Genomic DNA, 19,732 nt, shown 5'->3' on the forward strand with positions numbered 1-19,732 from the left:
TTTATTTACAAAATTATCCTTTTTACATATATTACATATAATACAATAATACTTTCGGGTAGCAAATTCTTTAAAATGTGTATTTGGTGGTCGTCAGCTGCAGTCAGTTGGCCACACTTTTGGTGACCCTTGGAGTCCAGTGGAGGGCGCTGTGTTTAGGTTTGGCAGAGGCAGGAAGTGATGGCCAGGACTGTGTGAATCTGACCGTGCTGGTTGAGGAAGCTGTGACTCTCATGGTTCTGAGGAACACAGGAGCTGGAGGGTCTTTCAGACCACAAGTGGCATATTTTTGGATCTGTTGAACTCCTGCAACAACAAAAAAATGTAATTATACAAAAGTAAAATCCCTTTGTCACAGTGGTGGAAAGTAAAAGTACATTTACACAAATACTGTACTTAAGCACAGTTTTGAGGTACTTTTACTTTGAGTATTTCCATTTGATGCAGCTTTATTCTTCCTCTCCACTATATTTCAGAGGAAAATAGTGTGTTATCTGGACATTTATTCTACATAGTATTTGACAGCATTAGTTCCTTTTTAGATAAAGATTTGAAACAATGGGTAATAAAACAAGCTTTTAGCATACAACCCATTGTTGAAGATTAAACTAGTGGTTTCCAAACTTTTTGTCTTCTGACATCTTACAAATATCAGCGTGTATTCAGAGGCCCATTTCAGATGGACCTGTTAACAGCTACACCAAATAGTGATTCTTCCCTCTAAACTTCTCATGGTTTAATTTCCATAAATCTTCAAATGATTCAATATCTCAGCAAAAATCAAAGATGAGAGAAAAAGTCAAAAAACTGAAAACAGATCTGTGTATCAGAACTTCCTTTTTCTTCTTTCCTCTCTCTGTAAACTGATCAAGACCCTTCAAATTGATCTGTTGTCCCTGTACATAAATAATACAAATTAATATAAAGTAGCTCAAACCAGCTCCCTGCTGCAGCTATAACAGTAACATGCTGCTTGCACACTGATGCTTCAGGATTAATCATCTAATGATCTCATATATAATAATATATCTGTCAAAGGATAAAAAACAGTACTTTTGATTTAATGCTTTGTCTATATATTTCTGTCAATGCTTTTACTTAAGTCAAATTTGTCATGCCTTACTTTTACTTGTAATGGAGTAGTTTTATTTTCCTGAATCGGCACATTTGCTTAAGTACAGAATCTAAATACTTTGTCAACCACAGCTTTGTTACAACAACAGGCAACCTTTTTATGTGCCGTGCATCTCCCAAAACATTACTTTTCGTTGTAAAATATTAGATAAGCAGTTGAACTACAGTTATATAACTTATCATGATTGTCAATTTGACTGTACTGAATTATGTGCTTGAGGTATTTTGGTCCTTGAACCATGTTAAGTTAGTCTGGTGACATTATGTTTAGTTTTAGGCCTAATGTCAATTTCAACCTAAATAACTCCTGTGTAAACTTTGTATGAAGAAGTTATGACTGATGAACAAGTAAGACAATTCAAATAAATCCCAATGAGACATGCACTAATGAAATTAATCAAAAAAATACTATTCTGTATTTTTATGTGCAGCATTTTTCCTTCCTTTTTAAGTCTGATGATATAATGGAGAAACTATAAGGTCAATTTTGGTGTGTGGACCTTTCATTCTTTTAATATGCTTAGAATAAACAGAAAATAACATGGTGTGTCTCAACAATCTCAAAATAAAGCAGAGGGACATTTGGTGTAACCGAGAAGGCCAACATGCTGAGTGCAGATGGTGTCAGAGTTCGCAGACAATTGTTATGAGACGGCCATAGGAGGTGTGTGTAGCAGCTGTGTTCTTACTTACCTGAGAAAGCATCGGTTTCCTGCAGTGCAGCCTCCCAAACATCTGCCCGCATCTATTTCCTGTGGAAAATTAGCAACACAGAGAGAGGGAGATCAGCGCACAGCTGGTCACAAATATTGAGTCAGGGGCCAGCATGTTTACTGCTCTGATTCAACACCTGCAGGGGCCATTTGTGTTTGCGCTCAACTCGCACCTTTCATGCTGAAACACAGCAGAAAAACACGACTGTGCCATTCAATTCAACTTAAATTTTCTCCATCAACCCATTGATTTTTAAGATGAAGTTTTATGTAAAAGTCATAAATAATGCTTTTGTGGTTTGAGAAACTTGGTTTTGCAGTCTGAAGGATGTTCCTTTCAAGTGGGAGATTGTTGAGTGGTCTAAAATGCTGAGGAAAGAAAAACGTGTTTAAATCTCTATTTGCTTCAGATATGGCCCACAAACCAATTTAAGTACAATTTTAATTTTCCTGCAAAAAAAGTGCAACTGCGGAATCAAATATTTGTAAAATGAACAGAACCTTTGAATCAAAAGAAACACATGGTTCTCACAGTTAAGATGTTTTGTGTTGCAGGACTTTTGACCTCTGTAGACTTTTTCCCTTCTTTATGCAACTTGAAAGTAAAGGAAGTTGAGGCAAAAATCCTTACTCTGCATCTATCAAAATAAACCCTGCTTGTGGATTAATATGCGTGCAACATAGCCAGAGTACCTTCACACAGGATGTGCGGCACCGAATAAGCATGATTAAGTGCTGTCTTCCACATGTGTCTGATAAATGAAGATTCTTCATTGTTGTCTGACACCCAGCTCGAGCCCCCATTTCCTCCCAATTTGATTATCAAAAAGAGTGTGAAACTTGCATCACAAGTGAGTCATTCATGCTATGCTAATCGCAGGAGAAGTGATGCTTATTGTGAAGGGCTGGATTTCAAAATAAAATTGAAGAGGTGAAATAAGTAGAAGGCTGTTTTAGTACTAGTTTTATACTTACTTTGAGCCTCTCCTCTTTGACTCCATCTTCATGTTGGACTGTTTCGTAATAATACTCCATGTATGGGACCCTGTAGCAGCTTTCCTTCAGCTCACAGGTCGCCACAGTCTGGATGAGAGCCACTTTGTTGGGGGTTTCCACCAAGGCCGAGTCAAACTTAGTGGGGACACAGGAGAATCCCTCTGTGAATCATTAATAGGAACAGCAGCTCAATTATAATCTGTGAAAAGACCAACAAGCAATGTTTAAAAGAGGGGTTAAGAAATTTCCCCTCGGGGACTAATAAAGTGTATAAAATCAAAAAAAAAAAATTAATTCAATCACCCCCAAACACTAACTTTCCTATTGATCTGATTAGGTTTGTTTATTTGGACACAACACAAAACACCCAAAAGCTTCATAATTTAGTCAACCCCTTTAATTATGTTTAGATTTATCTTAAATTTATAAATGGTAATGAACATAACGCAAAGACAATTCACATACATACAAATACAATGGAAGTAGGTACTTCCAGTTTTGAACTTTAAACCAGACCACAACTTTTCAATAAAACTTGCATGTTCTTGGGTCATAGTCATTGGTCCAGGCCAAATGTAACCTAACTTCACATTTCCAAATAAATAATTTTGCATATGATTGGCTTCATGCTCAGTTAACCCCCCTCCTCGTTTTTATAATGGTTGTTTTGGGCAGGTAGATCTCCCGCACACACACCTGGGAAGCCTTTGGACCTGGAGCATCCCCCCACGTCGATGACTGTCTCGTATGGTGTCTCGGAGTAGTACGTCTTCAGCGCGGGGACCCGGATGCACTGGTTTAGCTTGATCTCACAGTGGCACTCCTCGATGACCTCCACCTCTCGGGGTCCTTCGAACAGAAGCACCTGGTACACACGCATCGCGGTGGGCTCACACACCTGGTTCATCCCGCATGAACGTAGCTGGTTGAGCGCCTCAAAGGTCTCTGGTGCAGCAGGTCCGTGGGTCTTCATCTTTTATAAGACAAGACATTACATATTTTTTTGGTCAGACAAGTCAGAACATGTTTATGTGCGTTTATTAGTGCACAAGTTATGCAAAGTGATCCATCAAATGTAACTAATCTTACTAAATAACGTTTTTCTTTATTTTTCTCATAAATTATCAATCTACAAACAGTAAAATGAAACAATGTGTGTTTATCTCAAACTTCAGTGACAACTTTTAAGTAGGAGCAGCCTTGATAAACAATCACTAAGTTACAGCGCGCCCTTGTGGCAGTGTAGGGAACTGTCATAGACTTTCGCTTACTTTTTTGCTCCTGAGAAATTCCAGCATTGAGGAATGTTTTGAATATTCCTGCTGCCCTGCTTCTTGTGATGGTCTTGATGTCCCCCCACAGTGTGTCCTGCACATGCCCACATCTATGCTGACAGAACTCCCAGAAATGTCTGAGAGGAGAGAGAGACAGAAGCATACGTTTGATTTCAAAGAGCAAGGCAGGCGCTGATTAATCATTTTAAAAATCTATACTCATTTCTTTTGCTTTTCATTTTCTTAATTTATCAAAGAATCAAGTAACAACATAGGAGCAGACATCTTGCTTTACTTTCTGGAGACAAACATGTTGGTGCGAATAAGACCACCTACGTTCACTGAGGGCAGAATTCTTGAACAGGTAAAGAAACGTGTTGCCTTACCTTGTCCAATATACACAAAGTGGCTCTGTCTCTTGCAGCACACTCGTTGTGTGAACAGGTTTCTGTGATCAGTATCAATGGGTTTTCCCAACACTTCCGTTACTAGAAAACACAAGACAAACACATGTCGGTGCCATCACTGACTTAAAATTGTATTATCCTGGTCTAATCTTTAATCAAAAATCATCCACAATGAGTTCAGGATTAGTTGTGCAGGAATCCGTTTTTTCTACATCATTTGTGCAAAAAAGCATTAACCAGATTATATTTTTTTCTATAATGGATGATCATGTTCATCTGGAAATATTCATTTTTGCTAGTAAAATTTCAATTATTGTTTAAATAGAAAGTTAATTGATCCCACCATACTGTCCGGTTAAAAGAGTATGGATGCATCCCTCAGCATCACACCGTCTTATACTACTATGTTTACCAATTATACAATGGATATGTTTAAGCAAAGTAGTGTCAGTCCAGCAGCAATTAGCTCTTGCTGCAGTGACACAGCATCAGTAGAACAGAATAAACAAACAGTACTTACAGGTCAGATGGAGGACACACAGGAAGAGAAGGAAAGGTCGGGGTACATCCATGGCTTCAGTCCAAATCTGCTCCTCAGTTGCCAGGTCCTGAGTGTCCCTCTGTTCACTGCTGCCTCGGATATTTATACGGGATTAAGCTTTTAGCTCCAAATGTCACCCAAAAAACAAGGTGGTGTAGACTCAGAAAAAAGTGAGAGCTAAATCAAATTTCCATGCTGAATGCCTTGTGGGATAGAGCTCTTACATTCAGGGGCCACTTCAAAGGAAAACTCTTTCTGTTTCTGCTGCAAAGGGACCCAGTGGCTCAGTGTGTTGAGCCTGAGCTCACCCTAATGAAGGGCTTAAGTGGCCTTGGGTCATTAAAGTGTCGCTCAGTCAAAGGCATTAATCATCTTTTATCTCAGGGGGAAGGTGTTTAGCACCTCTGACTTAAAACAAAACCTGGCCTAAACACATAAAAAGGATCAGCATGGGGCTTTTGAGCCTCCCCTTCAGAAAAACTCCAGCACCTTTGTGTTTATTCAACATGACACCAAATGGCTAAACTCCTCAGAGCAGCCCTTCAAACTTTCTCTTCTGAGACACTAGAAACATTAACATTAAGAACTACAATAAAATACTGGATATTAAACAGCTTTTCAGATATGCTAGTATATATTTTCTCACGTTATATATATATATATATGTATATATATATATATATGTATATATACAAAGAAAACAGTTTATTGGCATGTTTTATATTATTATATGACAAGTTAACCTTAGTTGTGTTCTCTTTTCAGACATCACCTATGTTTTTTTTAAATCACAGGAAAGTATTTTAGCTAAATTGTAATCCTGGCATTTGACCGTTTTTCCATTCATATCTTAACAAGGTGTTAGTCCTTCTTTGATGTGTTGATGTGATCCCCTCATTTTCACCCGGATCAACAGATCATCATCGTTCAGAAGGCCTTCGGCACCCAGACCCCATTAAAGGTGATGCCCGTGCTGCAGTTTCAATTGTTGATTCCTTTCATTAAAATACAACAAATCTCAACTAAATTCTGCCGTAATCCTTATAAAACCCACATTCAGTCATAGGGATTACCTGATTTAATTATGTAGATCATAAGATATGTTGTCTCCAAAAAAACATAAAAAGTTATCAAGGTAAACCACAGTTTGTTTTATACACACATTTTGGGCCTTAAAGGGGAAGGGGAGTGGCTTCACAGAACTATTATTATTAATCCAACATTTTATCCTCAGGTGCCACAGTTTATCAATAAATGACATGTTAATTACATATAATCTCATAGAAAAACAGGACATTTAAATTGGAGTTGACATGGATTTATTTTAAGAAACTTGATAGTCCCTTACTTATTACTTATTTTAACCCAGTCCATGATCTTTTTTTAACCCTAACTACGGGGTCGTTTGTGGTTAAACCTAAGGAACTTGGGCGTACGTCCGAGACACCGGCAGGCTGTGACAAAGTGGCTGTATTTGTCGCCCTGGGATGTTGAAGTTTCCATTTTGTTTAAGACTTTAAAATTGGGATTGAAAGTCTATTCTTGATTTTAGAAACAGCAGTTGGCTAAAAGAGAGCCCACGAGGAAGACAATTTGATATGGGAGAAAGTGCCAGAACAGCTGCCATGAATCTCGTGGTGAGACTGTTTTGCCAGCTGCTGTTTCCAAGGTCAAGAATAGTTCAGACTGTTGTGTATTTCACACACTTTTTGGAAATCTTACGAATTTATAAAGGTTTATTAAAAAATACTTGGAGGACATTTTTGGAATTATATTTGTAATTGTGCATTCGTATATTAATTGAAGGGGAAATATAAATCCACAATGTTTTTTCTCTGTGAGAGTGCGCTTGTATTTTGTACTTGGGCCACTAATCGACCATTACTCTCTCAGAGTCCATTGCCCCTGGCAATAATTTCACATTTATATTCCTTCCTGTTTGAACATAGTCTCGCCGCCCTCTCCTGTAAACCTTTTCTTAATAGAGGACTTTTCTTTCAATGCTGCACTACTGAAATGAAATGTGATTGGATTATAATGAGTCACTTGTGACATGAACAAGCAGCTTATGCATGATGATTACTAGACAATCCGTGTGTCCAATCTGAGCAGCAGAGGAAGACAAGACTGGCAGAGTAACAGTATGTTGTCTGTCTGGTGTCATGGTCAGTGTCTGGGTCAGTGTGTTGCTGTGAGGCCAGGCGGCTCCACTTACTCACCTTCTACATTCACTTCCATTAAGTTTTGGCTGAAAGTAAATGGAATGTTTTTCTTTTTATTCTTTAAGAAACAATAATTTTAACTGGCATTTGTAATCAGTGCAACTACAAAGTACCTATGGCAGTTTATTCAAATTAATTAGTTAATAATATTTAATTTATAATGTAAAAATGTAATCAATATTTGTCTTAATTAAAGGCCGCAACCGCAGGAAACGCCGTTCATCTGAGCCACTAGATGCAGTCATAACCTTGCCCCAGCCACCCGTTGACCCCAAACAATAATGTACATAAGGTAATCTCTTTAATGTCTCGTTCAAGGTGGTATGTTCATGTCTAAAGATGCCTCTAAAGCCTGTCTATTCTCTGTTGGCATGGGAGGAGTCCAGCACTTAGGGATTACTGGGATTTATGTAGTAGTTCTGGATTATACTGCAGGAGACAACGATGCAACATACAGAGAGAGCAGGAGCAGTTGCACAGCAGCGGCATCTGGACAGACAGTTGATTATCAAGGAAACATGCAAATGGTTTTAAATTCATGCCATGCTGCTCACATTTGTTCAGACCACATTTTTCCTTCAGTTTTTGTTTTGTGGGAATTCCTTTTCTCGGTAATGCACCATCGTTTTATATTTTAAAATCTCCAAGAGGACGGAAAACAAAGAAAGACGGAGTAGCTTCTGGTGTCTAGGATAGGAATCATGTATTTGAACAGCAGAAACAACGCCATCAACACAGAGACGAGTAAGAAGAACATGAAAGGGAAAACATGTGAGTATAGACACACTAATATTAATTTAATTTATTCTAAAAATAATTGCTGTTTCATCCCAAAGTATGACACCAACTTGATTCTTTTCTCCATCTCAGGGGCTCACTTAAGGAAAAGTCGACATCAGGAACAAATCTTCCCTCTGACTTCCCCAAAGCTGGGAAAAAAGGTGGCGATAAACAGGAGCATGACGGAGGATGACGAGGCGATGCAGCGCACAGCGTTTGGGAAGGCCTTGTATGATCTGACCCACTCAGAGAAGGTGATGAATGACCTGGCATTTGGACGAAGGGTGGGGCTTTACGAACTGAGAGGGGAGATCGGCTCTGGCAATTTCTCCCAAGTTAGATTGGGAATACATGACTTGACCAAAGGTGAGATTTTTGATTCTTTGCTTTTCTTTACACCCCCATTTACACAGCCTCAGTGATCAGATAGGACACATGGGGACAACTTATTTACTTCAGAAATCATCCAGGTTATGTTATTGTGCTTTCCATTGAGGCCAAAAATAATTTGGCAAATAATTCTTAGTTAAACTAAAAAAAAAAAAAAATTGTTTTCCTCATTTATTTACATAAATGTAATGTATCAGTTTAGTTGGTTAAAGAGGCAGTATAACATGAATGTGCATGTGAGCCTTATTTGATGAAATAAATCTGTCAACGTAATAAGGGTCAGAAAAGGCCACATCTCCCATATGCCCTCCAGGTAAAACATGTGAAGCAGCACTAATACTTATTTGTATTAAATCACATTTTGCCTTTAAACATAATGAAAATGAATAATGTTATATAAATATATAATAAATGTGAAAAACATTTTAATCAAGCAAATAAATAGAGTCATAAAAGGATGTGAGGAGAGTGAATACAGGATTGTAGATTCGTAATGTTAGATGCTCCTCTTTATTTGCATTTGAATATTTTAAGATCAAAAATATTTTTTACAACATGGAAACTAAATTCTGTTCTTGTTTTATGCAGAAAGGCTTTTTATTTGTTCTCCCTGTAGTTCTGACTAGAGAAGATATGGAGGCTCTGATTCACTGATTTTACTCTGTTTTAAAATTAGTCAGATTGAGCTCAGGAAAGACACTTCAGTCAGTTTAGCTAAGCATTTTAAACCATGTAAATCCAGTCATTCCCGATGTCTGAAGACATCCCAGACTAATCCCATCTGCCAGATCCGAATTGGTCCAAATTGTTTTCATCAGCTTGTCGGCATCATGCTGAAAAGGCAAGATCAAAACATAAAGGAAGGAAAGACGAGCAGCGCTTCATAATTTGAGAAAGATTAAAAAATGTTTTAAAGTGTGTCTTTGTTGCCTCACCGCCTTTTCTCATATCTGTCTTCACCTGATAGAAAGAATGGCAGTAAAAGTCCTGGATAAGGCGCGTCTGGACAAGCACTGGCAGGCTCTGTTCGCCTCTGAGATCTCTTGCATGGAGAAGCTGTCCCACCCCAACATAGTGCGCCTGTACGAGGTGGTGGAGACGTTCAAGCGGCTCTACCTGATGATGGAGTACGCCAGTGGAGGCGAGCTGTTCTCCCGTATTAGCACCAGAGGGCGCCTGTCGGACCTGGAGAGCAAGCTTGTGTTTTCACAGATCCTGTCTGCAGTCAGACACATGGTGAGTCAAAAGTGGCTTTCAAGTGAACATAGTGGAAAATGTAACTTTGTTGCAGAATGAAAGAAGACAGACCAAGAGCACACAATCTACACTGAATGTATTTTAAAGTAAAAACACTTTTGTAAAAGTACTTAACATTATTTAACACTCCTTATTTTGGAGCTGGTACAACAAATGATAGCTTTTCACGTGATTTAGCATTTGCAGTTTGCTTAAAAAAGCAAATTAGGTAAAAGCTAATTACGTGTTATATTCCTCTCTAATAAAACCAAATGCATAACACTTTAAAACATATTTGTTCTCTCTCTTTTTCCAGCATGATAATAATATTGTCCACAGGGACCTGAAGGCAGAGAATGTCTTTTACACCAGCACCTTCTGCATTAAAGTGGGTGACTTTGGTTTTAGTACTTATTGCTCCCCCAGTGACGTACTCCTCACGTTCTGTGGCTCTCCACCCTACGCAGCCCCGGAGCTCTTCAAAGAGAAAGGCTACAATGGTCAATATGCAGATATTTGGGCGTTGGGTATTCTGCTTTACTTTATGGTGACCGCCACGTTGCCATTCAAAGCGACTAACACAGGCAGACTTAAGTGTTGCATCCTGCAGGGCTCATATGCCATCCCCCCCTACGTACCGCAGTCCTGCCAGGAAATCATTAAGGGCCTCCTGATGCCAGTTCCTGTGGATCGCCCCATTGTGCCGCAGATCATGGCCAGCAACTGGATGACAGGCATCGAATACACCCAGGCCTACCCAGCTTCTAGACCTACACCCTCCTATCTTGCTGAGCCCAACTACATCCTCACCTCAGACGAACTGAATGTGAAGGCAATGCTGGAGGACCTTGGCATTACCAAGGTCCACCTTCTCAACAACGGCCTAAACTTGAGAAGTCCTGTTACTGGGGCATATCGGATTTTGCTCCATCGAATCCAAAAGAGGAGGACGGTGGAGGCTGTGACTTACATTCAGAAGTGTACCAGAGAGTCCCAGAACAGACTCAGAAGGAGAGCGGGCTCAGATGGCATGCTAAACAAACGCCAGTCTGTGGTCTGCGTCATCATGTAGTTAAGTTTCCCAAAGAGATAGTTTTGTTTTTGTTTACCTTCTTTATGGGAGTTAGATGAGAAGATCAACAGGAAGCAGTTAGCCTTGCCTATAGCAATTAAAGTATGGAAGAACTTCAAGTCTCGCCCTCAGCACAGTTATACATCCACCAGCACCTCTAAGGCTCAGTAATTAACATGTAACCTGTTTATTTAATCCATACACAGCAGTAATATCAAAAACAAATTCTAACAGCTGTCCTGTGTTCAAATGAGGTTACTAAAACATTTTTTAATCCGGCTGTAAAACGATGTTCTCATGCAAACCTCTGTGGATGCAAGAGTACACAGTGGCGCAATTTGTGTCTAAACTTGACACTCTCATGTCCACTAAGATAACAGCCAAAGCTTTTAAAAACATAAGCTGCATTCAAACCAACTGTGCATGAAGGATGAGGGCTGACAAGAACAATAGTTTCCTCCTTCAGTCAGTTAACAGGAATTTGGAAATATCAAAACCACAAAAAAGTATTTTTTTATCGAAAAATTTGCAATCAGAAAATGTCAGATTTTATATGGCTGATAGGGTTTTTCATTCATCTTTTTTTTTTTATCATTAACTCTCAGATAAATTTTCGTAAATGCTGAGCAGCAATCACTGTTAGAAAACAAACATGAGAAATTGTTTTACTTATTAGTAACAACAATCTATCAATAAACATAAATTGAAGCAGCAAAAGAAATTTCATGTTTGTCTTATTTATTACAAAGAAAAAGTCATGATAATTATTGTAGGCATTTATATCTGAAATTTATCAGATTATCTCATTATTTTGGCAAAAAGCTGTGTTTTATACTCTTGTATCAACTTGCGGTTCGTAGAGCCCCGAATGAGTTAAAATAGCAGAAATATGTGTATTTGTACTTTCAGATAATTCTAACATGAAGAACATTTCTGAAACATTCTCACAGTAAAGTAAATTAACTTAAGATTGACGGTACTCATCACAGTCCTGCTGAATATATTTATGTCACACTTTAGCTTAACATGTTTGATTCACTGCTCAAGGTGAGAAAAAGTAGCTGTTATGACAGGTTTTGAAGTTGGTACAGAGTATTATGGCAATAAATATAATGTCATTTCCAAATAACTGTGGCATGCAGTGTTTTACAGCTGCTTTCAACTTTCTTTTTAGTCATCTCCCTTTTTTTTTTCCACTTTCATATGTGATTTATAATTTCATCATAAACTACATGTCAATCTTTGGCTTCAAACCAGCACATTCAGAAAATTAGGCTCTAAGGGTGGGAAAGATGCAACAAGAACCAAGTCTTTGCTGTGACTTCATTATTTCTATTTTTCAAGCCCCCTGTAATATTGTATTACTTAATTTTCTCTGCTCAACTTCTATGTGTCCGAACATCTTATTTCCTGTAATTTATCACTTTTGTTTCAGTGTAAAGAGATTTTTTTTCACATATTGTTTTCATACTCTCCATTCACGGTTTTTCCCTTTGATAAAAAAAAAGTCTGGAATTACTGCCCGTTTTTTTCTAACCACCGATTCTTTCTGCCCCAGCATGCAAAAACAAAGAGCGCAGCGCATTTGTCAGTGTTGTTGTGATATAAACAAGAAGAAACAAAATCTCAACAGCAAAAAGCCTTTTCAAGCTGCAACCCAATTCTTTGACCTCTGAAGTTGGTATACCTATACTCAAGGCAATTTTAGATGCCCATCAATGCTCTATGTGCATTAATGTCTTGGTAATTATTATGTATTTGCCAGGCTATCCATCATCTTTGCCTTCGAGCTAAGTTGGCAACCTATTCAAACAAATACTTCAACTGCATGCACTGAGGATTGTCTGCTTTTAAATCTTTGATTTCCCTACTTTAAAGTGTTTTTTAACAACAAAACTCTCACCTCTGTCTTATGTGTATAGCTGAGAAGAGCTGACAGAAGCTGAGAGGTGTTCACACCCTGAACAAATATACAGTATAGTGCACAGGCCTGTGAGGGTGAATCATGATTCTATTGAGGCTTATTTTTAACAAACATTTCGTTTTATCTTGTCTTGGTGTTTGCAGGACAAAGTCTGCAAGACACCAATGTATGTAAGTCATCAATCTCCACAGACAGCAAAGTCAAACATGCTGCATTAGTCACAGTGAGATTTTATCAGTTTGCAAGCCCCAGCAGTTCGTGTGAGTGCCCATGGAGATGGGAGAGTAACACGCATATATCAATGACTAAATTTAACACTATCAGATCAGATACTGCTGTAAATCTTAACTGTTACAAATGGACTCATTGAAGTTTTACCTGTGCCTGCTCTCCTTCTGGCAGAGTTTTGTGCATGCCACTACAATATTTAAATCTCCTGTTCAAAACTACACAATCAATGAGCTGTCAAAGCCCAAATAGCTGGTCAAATTTAAAGTTGCATTGCAAGACTAGAACATAAAAATCAAGAACAGCAATAATTACAACTCCTTCGACGCGAAGGAGTAGCGCCTCAACTCTAAGCTCCCTCCTGATGTCCGAGCTCCTTACCCTATCCCTAAGGCTGAGCCCGGCCACCCTACGGAGGAAACTCATTTCGGCCACTTGTAGCCGCGACCTCGTTCTTTCAGTCACGACCCAGAGTTCGTGACCATAGGTGAGGGTCGGAACGTAGATCGCCCGGTAAACTGAGAACTTCGTCGTCCGGCTCAGCTCCCTTTTCACCAACACGGTCCGGCGCAGCGCCTGTTGTACTGCTGCAGCCGCACCGATCCGGCGGTCGATCTCCCACTCCATCCTCCCCTCACTCGTGAACAAGACCCTGAGATACTTAAACTCCTTCGCTCGAGGCAGGCACTCCATCCCCACCTGGAGGGAGCAATCCATCGGTTTCCGGCAGAGAACCATGGCCTCAGATTTGGAGGTGCTAACCCTCATCCCGCCGCTTCACACTCGGCTGCAAACCGCCCCGGTGAGTGCTGGAGGTCGCGGTCCGAAGAAGCCAACAGGACCACATCGTCTGCAAACAGCAGAGATGCGATCCGGAGACCCCCGAACCCCGACGTGCTCCTCCCCCCGGCTGCGCCTAGATATCCTGTCCATGAAGGTCATGAACAGGATCGGTGACAAAGGACAGCCCTGGCGGAGGCCAACACCCACTGGAAACGAGTCTGACTTATTGCAGAGAATACGAACACAGCTCCTACTGCGGTTGTACAGAGTCCGGATGGCCCGTTGCAACGGGTCCAGCACCCCATACTCCCGCAGCACCCCCCACAAAAACACCTGGGGGACCTGGTCGAAAGCCTTCTCCAAGTCCACAAAGCACATGTAGATTGGATGGGCAAACTCCCAGGCCCCCTCCAGTAGTCTTGCGAGGGTAAAGAGCTGGTCCACTGTTCCACGACGAGGACTGAATCCGCACTGCTCCTCTTGAATCCAAGGTTCAACAAACAGTCGGAGCCTCCTTTCCAGCACTCTGGCATAAGTTTTGCCCGGGAGGCTGAGTAGTGTGATAGAGCACACTCTCTGGTCTCAACAATTAAAAACATTACAGCTTTTAAAGCACATTGTATCACTTTAACACACTTTACTATAAAGGACTGGGTTGGTATTGTTTTATTGCAGTGATCTGTAGTAATATATATATAATATATATATAATATTTCAAAGGTCTTTTAAGGTGACACTAGTTACATATCTACTGATACACAGAATTATGTTTTATCTTAATGCAATTAAACCAAGGATAGTGCAACTAGACTTAACTATGTTTAATTAGAATTAGGTGATGAAGAAGCATTAAAGCAGCCTCAGGAAACCTGTCAAAAAAACAAATGCAGACACTTCAGGATGGTAAATATTTAGATTGTTACTAGTGTTATAGCTTTCTATCAAAACAATCTGTGCACGTCAAATGAATGATATTCTTTATCATCTCGAAAGTCATGAATTTGTACAAGAAAGGTAAAGAATGTGTTCCCTTTTTCACACAGTCAAAAACTATGAGTCTGCCATTAAAAAAAAAAATCAAAACATTTATGTAAATATAACTATAAACTTTTAAACAACACTGAAAGGACGTGATGACAAAGTTTATTATAATAATGCTTTTATTGAAACACATATTCTTTAATAAAACCTCTGTACACAAAATATATGAAAAGAAAGACATACAAGAAGTTTAGAAGAAATTAAGACAGCTTTGGCTCTTTTATAACACTCATTTCAAAAATTAATTTCCATATGACTGTCAAATAACCGAGAACATTCTAAATATTGCATGCAGCATTTACACTCCATCACCATTTATATAATTAATCAGCTTATTGCACACCTGATGACAGAAAAGGTGAGAAAAAAGTTACTGGTTTTCATTAAGCAGCCATGTATTTAAAGGCATTTATTTGCATTCACAAGTCCAACTCTCAAGAACTAAATCTTGCTGCAGCTGTTGAACTTTAACTTAGTGCAGAGTGAAACCAAAAAGTAATGCTAAGACTTTTTAGGGCAGCCTTCTTGCTTCCCTTCCAAGAATATGCCATAAAACCACCATAGAACTGCGTGTTGCTTAATAATAAGATAGCAGAAAGATGAACGGGTGCCAATGTAGCAGACAGTCGCCCTCACTCTCTTCTCCAGTGTTGTGGATGAGTCTACGAAGAACAAAGAAATCCATTTAAACTTCAGTTCACACTTTTGAAAATTCAAATCCTTATGTCAAAAACTGTCTTCAATAATTACCTTCTTGGTGTCCTTCCTGTGGTCAATTTTGGGTGCCTTTCTGTCAATCTTCATCATCAGTTCTTCGACCCATTGCTCCCTGGGGTCTGTGCAAAACCTCCGCCCCCTCTTCATGGTAAATCTAAAGGACAAACGAAGCATTAACATTGGAAACAACAATAGAAAACTTCTGTCCAAATAAGAAAGATTTAAAGTGTATTATTCAGTTCATTCTTAAAGTGGATGTTGTTATTGTCTGTATTTGTGTACTTACATGACAGCAGGGATGTTGCAGCCTCCATCTGCCTTCTGGAGTCTGTACTTCACTGCATGTCTCTGAGTTTTGTGGTTCAGTTCTCTCACATATTTCAAACAGCAGTCATCATAGGACACTGGAAGATCACAAATCCAGTACAATTCAGTGCCACTATATTCTAAACAACACAATATAATTTGTGAATCATGTGTAACACACACAAAGTAAATCAATCATGACAACTGCTACAATCGTACAATAAGTGCATGATGAGAACACATCATCCCACGCAGGTTGTTAGGTAATAAACCAATGTCATTGAATCTCATTTTATCTTGTGATCACAGCTCTTTATTGTGCGCTGTGTCTGTGACACTATTTCCAAATACCAGCTGTTCTTTTCTTACCTTGTGCCAATGCCAGACAGAGACAAGAAAGGGTCAGCAGGAAGAACAGTGTGTTGAACCGCATGGCGAAGTCTTTCAGCTCTGAAAAACACCAGTAAGAATCACTGTAATTTTGTACCTGCAATTAGCCTTATCAGTCTGCCATAACCTCAGCTCCTCCCATGCCTTCACCATTCACATCTGAAAACCTGAACTTTGAACAAATATATTACACAGGGTATACAGCTGTCTTTGAGCGCCGACATGTAACTCACAACTTTAATCTTTTTTAACTCAACAGCTCTGGCTACTAAACAAACCTAATCTTTTACAATACAGGACATTTTGGCCCTTGTTGATTAAGGCAGTCATGACTTTAAAACATTAAGAAATGTACATGTAAGGTCCATAAATGAATTTTACTTTTGTTGTTTTTATGCTTTTGTCAGTGCAAAATACAATTGTATTGCTTTAGGGTAGATAATCATCCACTCTGAAGACTTACTTTTACACCAAAATGTGCTTGCTTTAGGGCATAAATTCAAATTATTAACATAAACCTGGCTAAATCTGGCGCAATTAAATCACAGTGATGTCTATTATTGTGTGCTTTCATTGATTAAGTAAAGTCTGGTGAAAAAAAAAGTGCAAGAATTTGTATAAAACTGATTGAAACTAATCCGATAGAATACTAATGATCAGTACAAATTAGTGTAGACACATTTATTTTGTAAAAACAAAGTGGACAGTTTCTGTTAAAATCACAGGTTACTCACCTCCAAGACTGCAGATGATTGTAGCTCTCTTTTCTTGTGTCTGTCAGTCTGCAAAGGCGAGGCACTCTTATAAAGCACTCATTGGCATTTTGCCAAGATCATATTTCCATAAACGCAGTTCACCTTTGCACCTCAGCTCATGTTTCCATTTCATTTTCAGTCAACGTTAATGTGTTTTTAAGCTTGCCACATGAAGTTTTTGATCAACCTAGGAAGAATTGTGTTTTACTGAGTTCAAAATTAGTCTCAGCATCTGCCCCCCTTCTTTATGTGCAGGTAGAGAGAGTGTTGGATGTTGTCAAAAACTTGCATTGGCAGTTGCATACAAACAGCATGCATGTGTGTAGGCGAAGGCGATCGCACATGTCTTTATTCGTCTACATTTCAATTAAGCAATCGGAAATATACATACAGTATTTCACCATAGAATTTACTGCCCTTGTAGCCTGAGGTTGTTGAAATTGGAATCTGGTATTAGATAATAACTGCCCCTTCACACTGACAGATACATATTGAGAAATAGTCTGTCTTCTACAATGGCTGTTGGATGAAGGTATTAAGTACGCTCACTCTTGCGTAACTTGTTTTCAAATCTTACCCAAAAAGATTGGCTGAGAAAATCTTTGCACTTAAGAATAGGATTTAACTGAATGGAAGGGATAGCAGACTAAGACAATTAAACTCAGATGAATGATATGCTGGATTCTACTTCTATCATCCATGAACAGATGTCATTTAACGCTAAAGTCGGCTTAACTGTTTCATGGACATAATGAGTTCAGAGTATTTCATTCTGTGAGTGTCAAAGATGTATTTCGTTTTGAATGCAAGCTCACATTGTACCAGTCTGTCATTTTAAAGGATTCAATTTAAATGTTTTTATTGTTTCTACTAAATGGGGTAGATATTAAAGTAAATATTATGCTACATATGTCAATATAGCAATTATAACAATACAACATATTGACTATTTATTGGTATATGAGTATTGATGTTATCTAAATGCATAATCAATATCTCCTAGTAGACCCTCCTTCCCCTTATAATACATCTAATAATACATACTATACATCTATATTACAGGCAATGTACATACATGTATAAATTACAGAATCAACACGCACACATAAGCCTCTGTAATAGTTATTAGGGCAATTATTAATGAACTGTTTGTACCACAGGTATTACTTTTATAAATGTATTACATTTGATATGATACTCACTTGATATTATTAGTTTGGATTTCTAAAAACACATTTCTATGTGTCTCTATTGTCACAATCTGAAATCACTGCACATTTCAGTCCTCCTTTCCTCTGGGCTGATGGCTGGTTCGGTCACTGCCACTGGGGTGGGAGAGTGTGAATGAATGAGACACAAATTGTAAAGCATGTACATGCATCCCATTTACATTTTCAAATACTTTTCAGCAACCATTTGATATTATGAGGTTTGCTTGAAAAGTGAGAATGATATTTCCTTAATGGTTGCATTAAGGACAGATAGAGGAGATTATTCCTGCCCACTGCAATAAGACTACACAATAAATCACCTCTGGCCAAATCAATCTCACAACTATAACACCGTTACACTGTTGTTTGTTTGTTTGGTTAAATCTTAGCACTACTGTTTAGTTAGTTAATTTAATATTATTCTATTTTATTGTATATATTGTGCATTGTTATATTTAATATTTTTTACTGTTATTTTTATTGCTTTGCCTGTATCTATAAATGCTGCTGTAGCAAAAAAAAACAAAAAATTCACCTTGCGGGATTTATAAAGTAACTATCTATCTACCAAAAAAAATCAGTCAAATGATAATTTATTTTATATCATAGAATTTTAAAATTGCAAAGTTCAAATTCTATTTAAATACTAAAAGTTTAGCTATTGCTCCCTCTTAAGTTTGAAAAACTGTTAGAAAACTGATGTAAAGCTGCACTTTGAGAAACCTTTATGCAATAATGCAGCCTATACATACAAACAACATACTCATTTGTCTTTTTTGTCTTCTGCAGAGAGATCTGACTTCATCGCACTTTCTGTCTGTAAACCTGCTGTGAAATCATTTTGCGCTTCACTCGGTAATCTGCAGCATGACCACCAAGCACATGGCATCCCACCTCTGTTTTACTGGAACACAGTGAGTAGACATTCTTTGAGTTTGTTTCTTTCACAAACTTAAATCAACAATATTTTATTCTACAGGCTACTGTACATTATTGTTATGCCAAGATGAATTACGTTCCATTGGTTGGCCTTTTAAGTTTAAAGCATAAACGCTGCATATCAGGGGCAAAGTATTTCTGTTGCTCATTTACTTTTAATTGTGTGGAAGTTCCCGACAGGTGATATGCAAAGGTTTATCCGGTCATAAAGGCTATATCTAAGGATCAATTCACATTGCCCGACAACTAAAAAATATAAGAAATACATTTTGACCCTTGGAGCTGATGAAAAAGAGCAAATACCACATTAAATATGTCATTGTTTATTTAAGTCAGAAATGTATAATGTTAATGGCATAGTTATGTAAAGTGAAATGATGACTGATTCCTTTTAGGATTTGATTCATTGAATTAAATTATTCTGCTGCAGCATGTGTAATAGTTTAATGTCACTATTTTGTGCCATTCCAGGCTCTTTGAGTAGCTGTATGTTTCTGTAGTCTACTCACACCCAAAAGGTTTGTTAGGTTAGGTTGGGTTAGGTAGTTACTTTATTAATCCCCGAGGGGACATTTTTTCGCTACAGCAGCATACAGAAGCAACAAGATCATAATAGAAAAATAGAAAGCAATAAAACAGCAGTAAAATTATAAAATATAAATATAAAATATAA

General features: G+C 38.3%; 3 protein-coding genes across 3 annotated transcripts; 1 reads left to right on the forward strand and 2 right to left on the reverse strand.

The window, feature by feature from the left end:
* Positions 1–155: 155 nt before the first annotated feature.
* Positions 156–5,096, reverse strand: pnhd (pinhead). The gene is made up of 7 exons (XM_069158006.1): positions 5,045–5,096; positions 4,504–4,605; positions 4,115–4,254; positions 3,540–3,816; positions 2,823–3,004; positions 1,828–1,886; positions 156–306 (listed from the first exon to the last, which is right to left on the reverse strand). The coding sequence occupies exons 1-7, from the start codon at positions 5,094–5,096 to the stop codon at positions 156–158; spliced, it is 963 nt and encodes a 320-aa protein (XP_069014107.1).
* A 2,892-nt stretch (positions 5,097–7,988) lies between these two features.
* On the forward strand, positions 7,989–10,765 carry LOC138203254 (serine/threonine-protein kinase NIM1). The gene is made up of 4 exons (XM_069158007.1): positions 7,989–8,058; positions 8,158–8,433; positions 9,425–9,693; positions 10,010–10,765. Exons 1-4 carry the CDS (start codon positions 7,989–7,991, stop codon positions 10,763–10,765), a joined length of 1,371 nt encoding a protein of 456 aa, XP_069014108.1.
* A 4,095-nt stretch (positions 10,766–14,860) lies between these two features.
* ccl25a (chemokine (C-C motif) ligand 25a) lies at positions 14,861–16,917 on the reverse strand. Its single transcript, XM_069158058.1, has 5 exons — positions 16,889–16,917; positions 16,134–16,214; positions 15,745–15,862; positions 15,492–15,612; positions 14,861–15,403 (listed from the first exon to the last, which is right to left on the reverse strand). Exons 2-5 carry the CDS (start codon positions 16,195–16,197, stop codon positions 15,374–15,376), a joined length of 333 nt encoding a protein of 110 aa, XP_069014159.1. The 5' UTR covers positions 16,198–16,214; positions 16,889–16,917; the 3' UTR covers positions 14,861–15,373.
* Positions 16,918–19,732: the final 2,815 nt, after the last annotated feature.

The sequence above is a fragment of the Embiotoca jacksoni genome, unplaced genomic scaffold (genome assembly GCF_022577435.1).
Source record: "Embiotoca jacksoni isolate LCO1_2020_lvr unplaced genomic scaffold, fEmbJac1.0.p SCAF_22, whole genome shotgun sequence".
Classification (NCBI taxonomy): domain Eukaryota; kingdom Metazoa; phylum Chordata; class Actinopteri; family Embiotocidae; genus Embiotoca; species Embiotoca jacksoni.

Excerpts from the sequence above, each read along its gene's own strand:
- ccl25a (XM_069158058.1), bottom strand. The coding sequence starts at position 16,197 with ATGCGGTTCAACACACTGTTCTTCCTGCTGACCCTTTCTTGTCTCTGT. Across the intron at positions 15,863-16,133 it reads CTGTCTGGCATTGGCACAAG|TGTCCTATGATGACTGCTGT; the intron begins GTAAGAAAAGAA and ends GTGATCTTCCAG. Across the intron at positions 15,404-15,491 it reads ACAGGAAGGACACCAAGAAG|ACTCATCCACAACACTGGAG; the intron begins GTAATTATTGAA and ends TGTTCTTCGTAG.
- LOC138203254 (XM_069158007.1), top strand. The coding sequence starts at position 7,989 with ATGTATTTGAACAGCAGAAACAACGCCATCAACACAGAGACGAGTAAG. Across the intron at positions 8,059-8,157 it reads GAACATGAAAGGGAAAACAT|GGGCTCACTTAAGGAAAAGT; the intron begins GTGAGTATAGAC and ends TCTCCATCTCAG. Across the intron at positions 9,694-10,009 it reads TGTCTGCAGTCAGACACATG|CATGATAATAATATTGTCCA; the intron begins GTGAGTCAAAAG and ends CTCTTTTTCCAG.
- pnhd (XM_069158006.1), bottom strand. The coding sequence starts at position 5,096 with ATGGATGTACCCCGACCTTTCCTTCTCTTCCTGTGTGTCCTCCATCTG. Across the intron at positions 4,606-5,044 it reads GTGTGTCCTCCATCTGACCT|TAACGGAAGTGTTGGGAAAA; the intron begins GTAAGTACTGTT and ends TGTGTTTTCTAG. Across the intron at positions 3,005-3,539 it reads CAGGTCCAAAGGCTTCCCAG|AGGGATTCTCCTGTGTCCCC; the intron begins GTGTGTGTGCGG and ends AATGATTCACAG.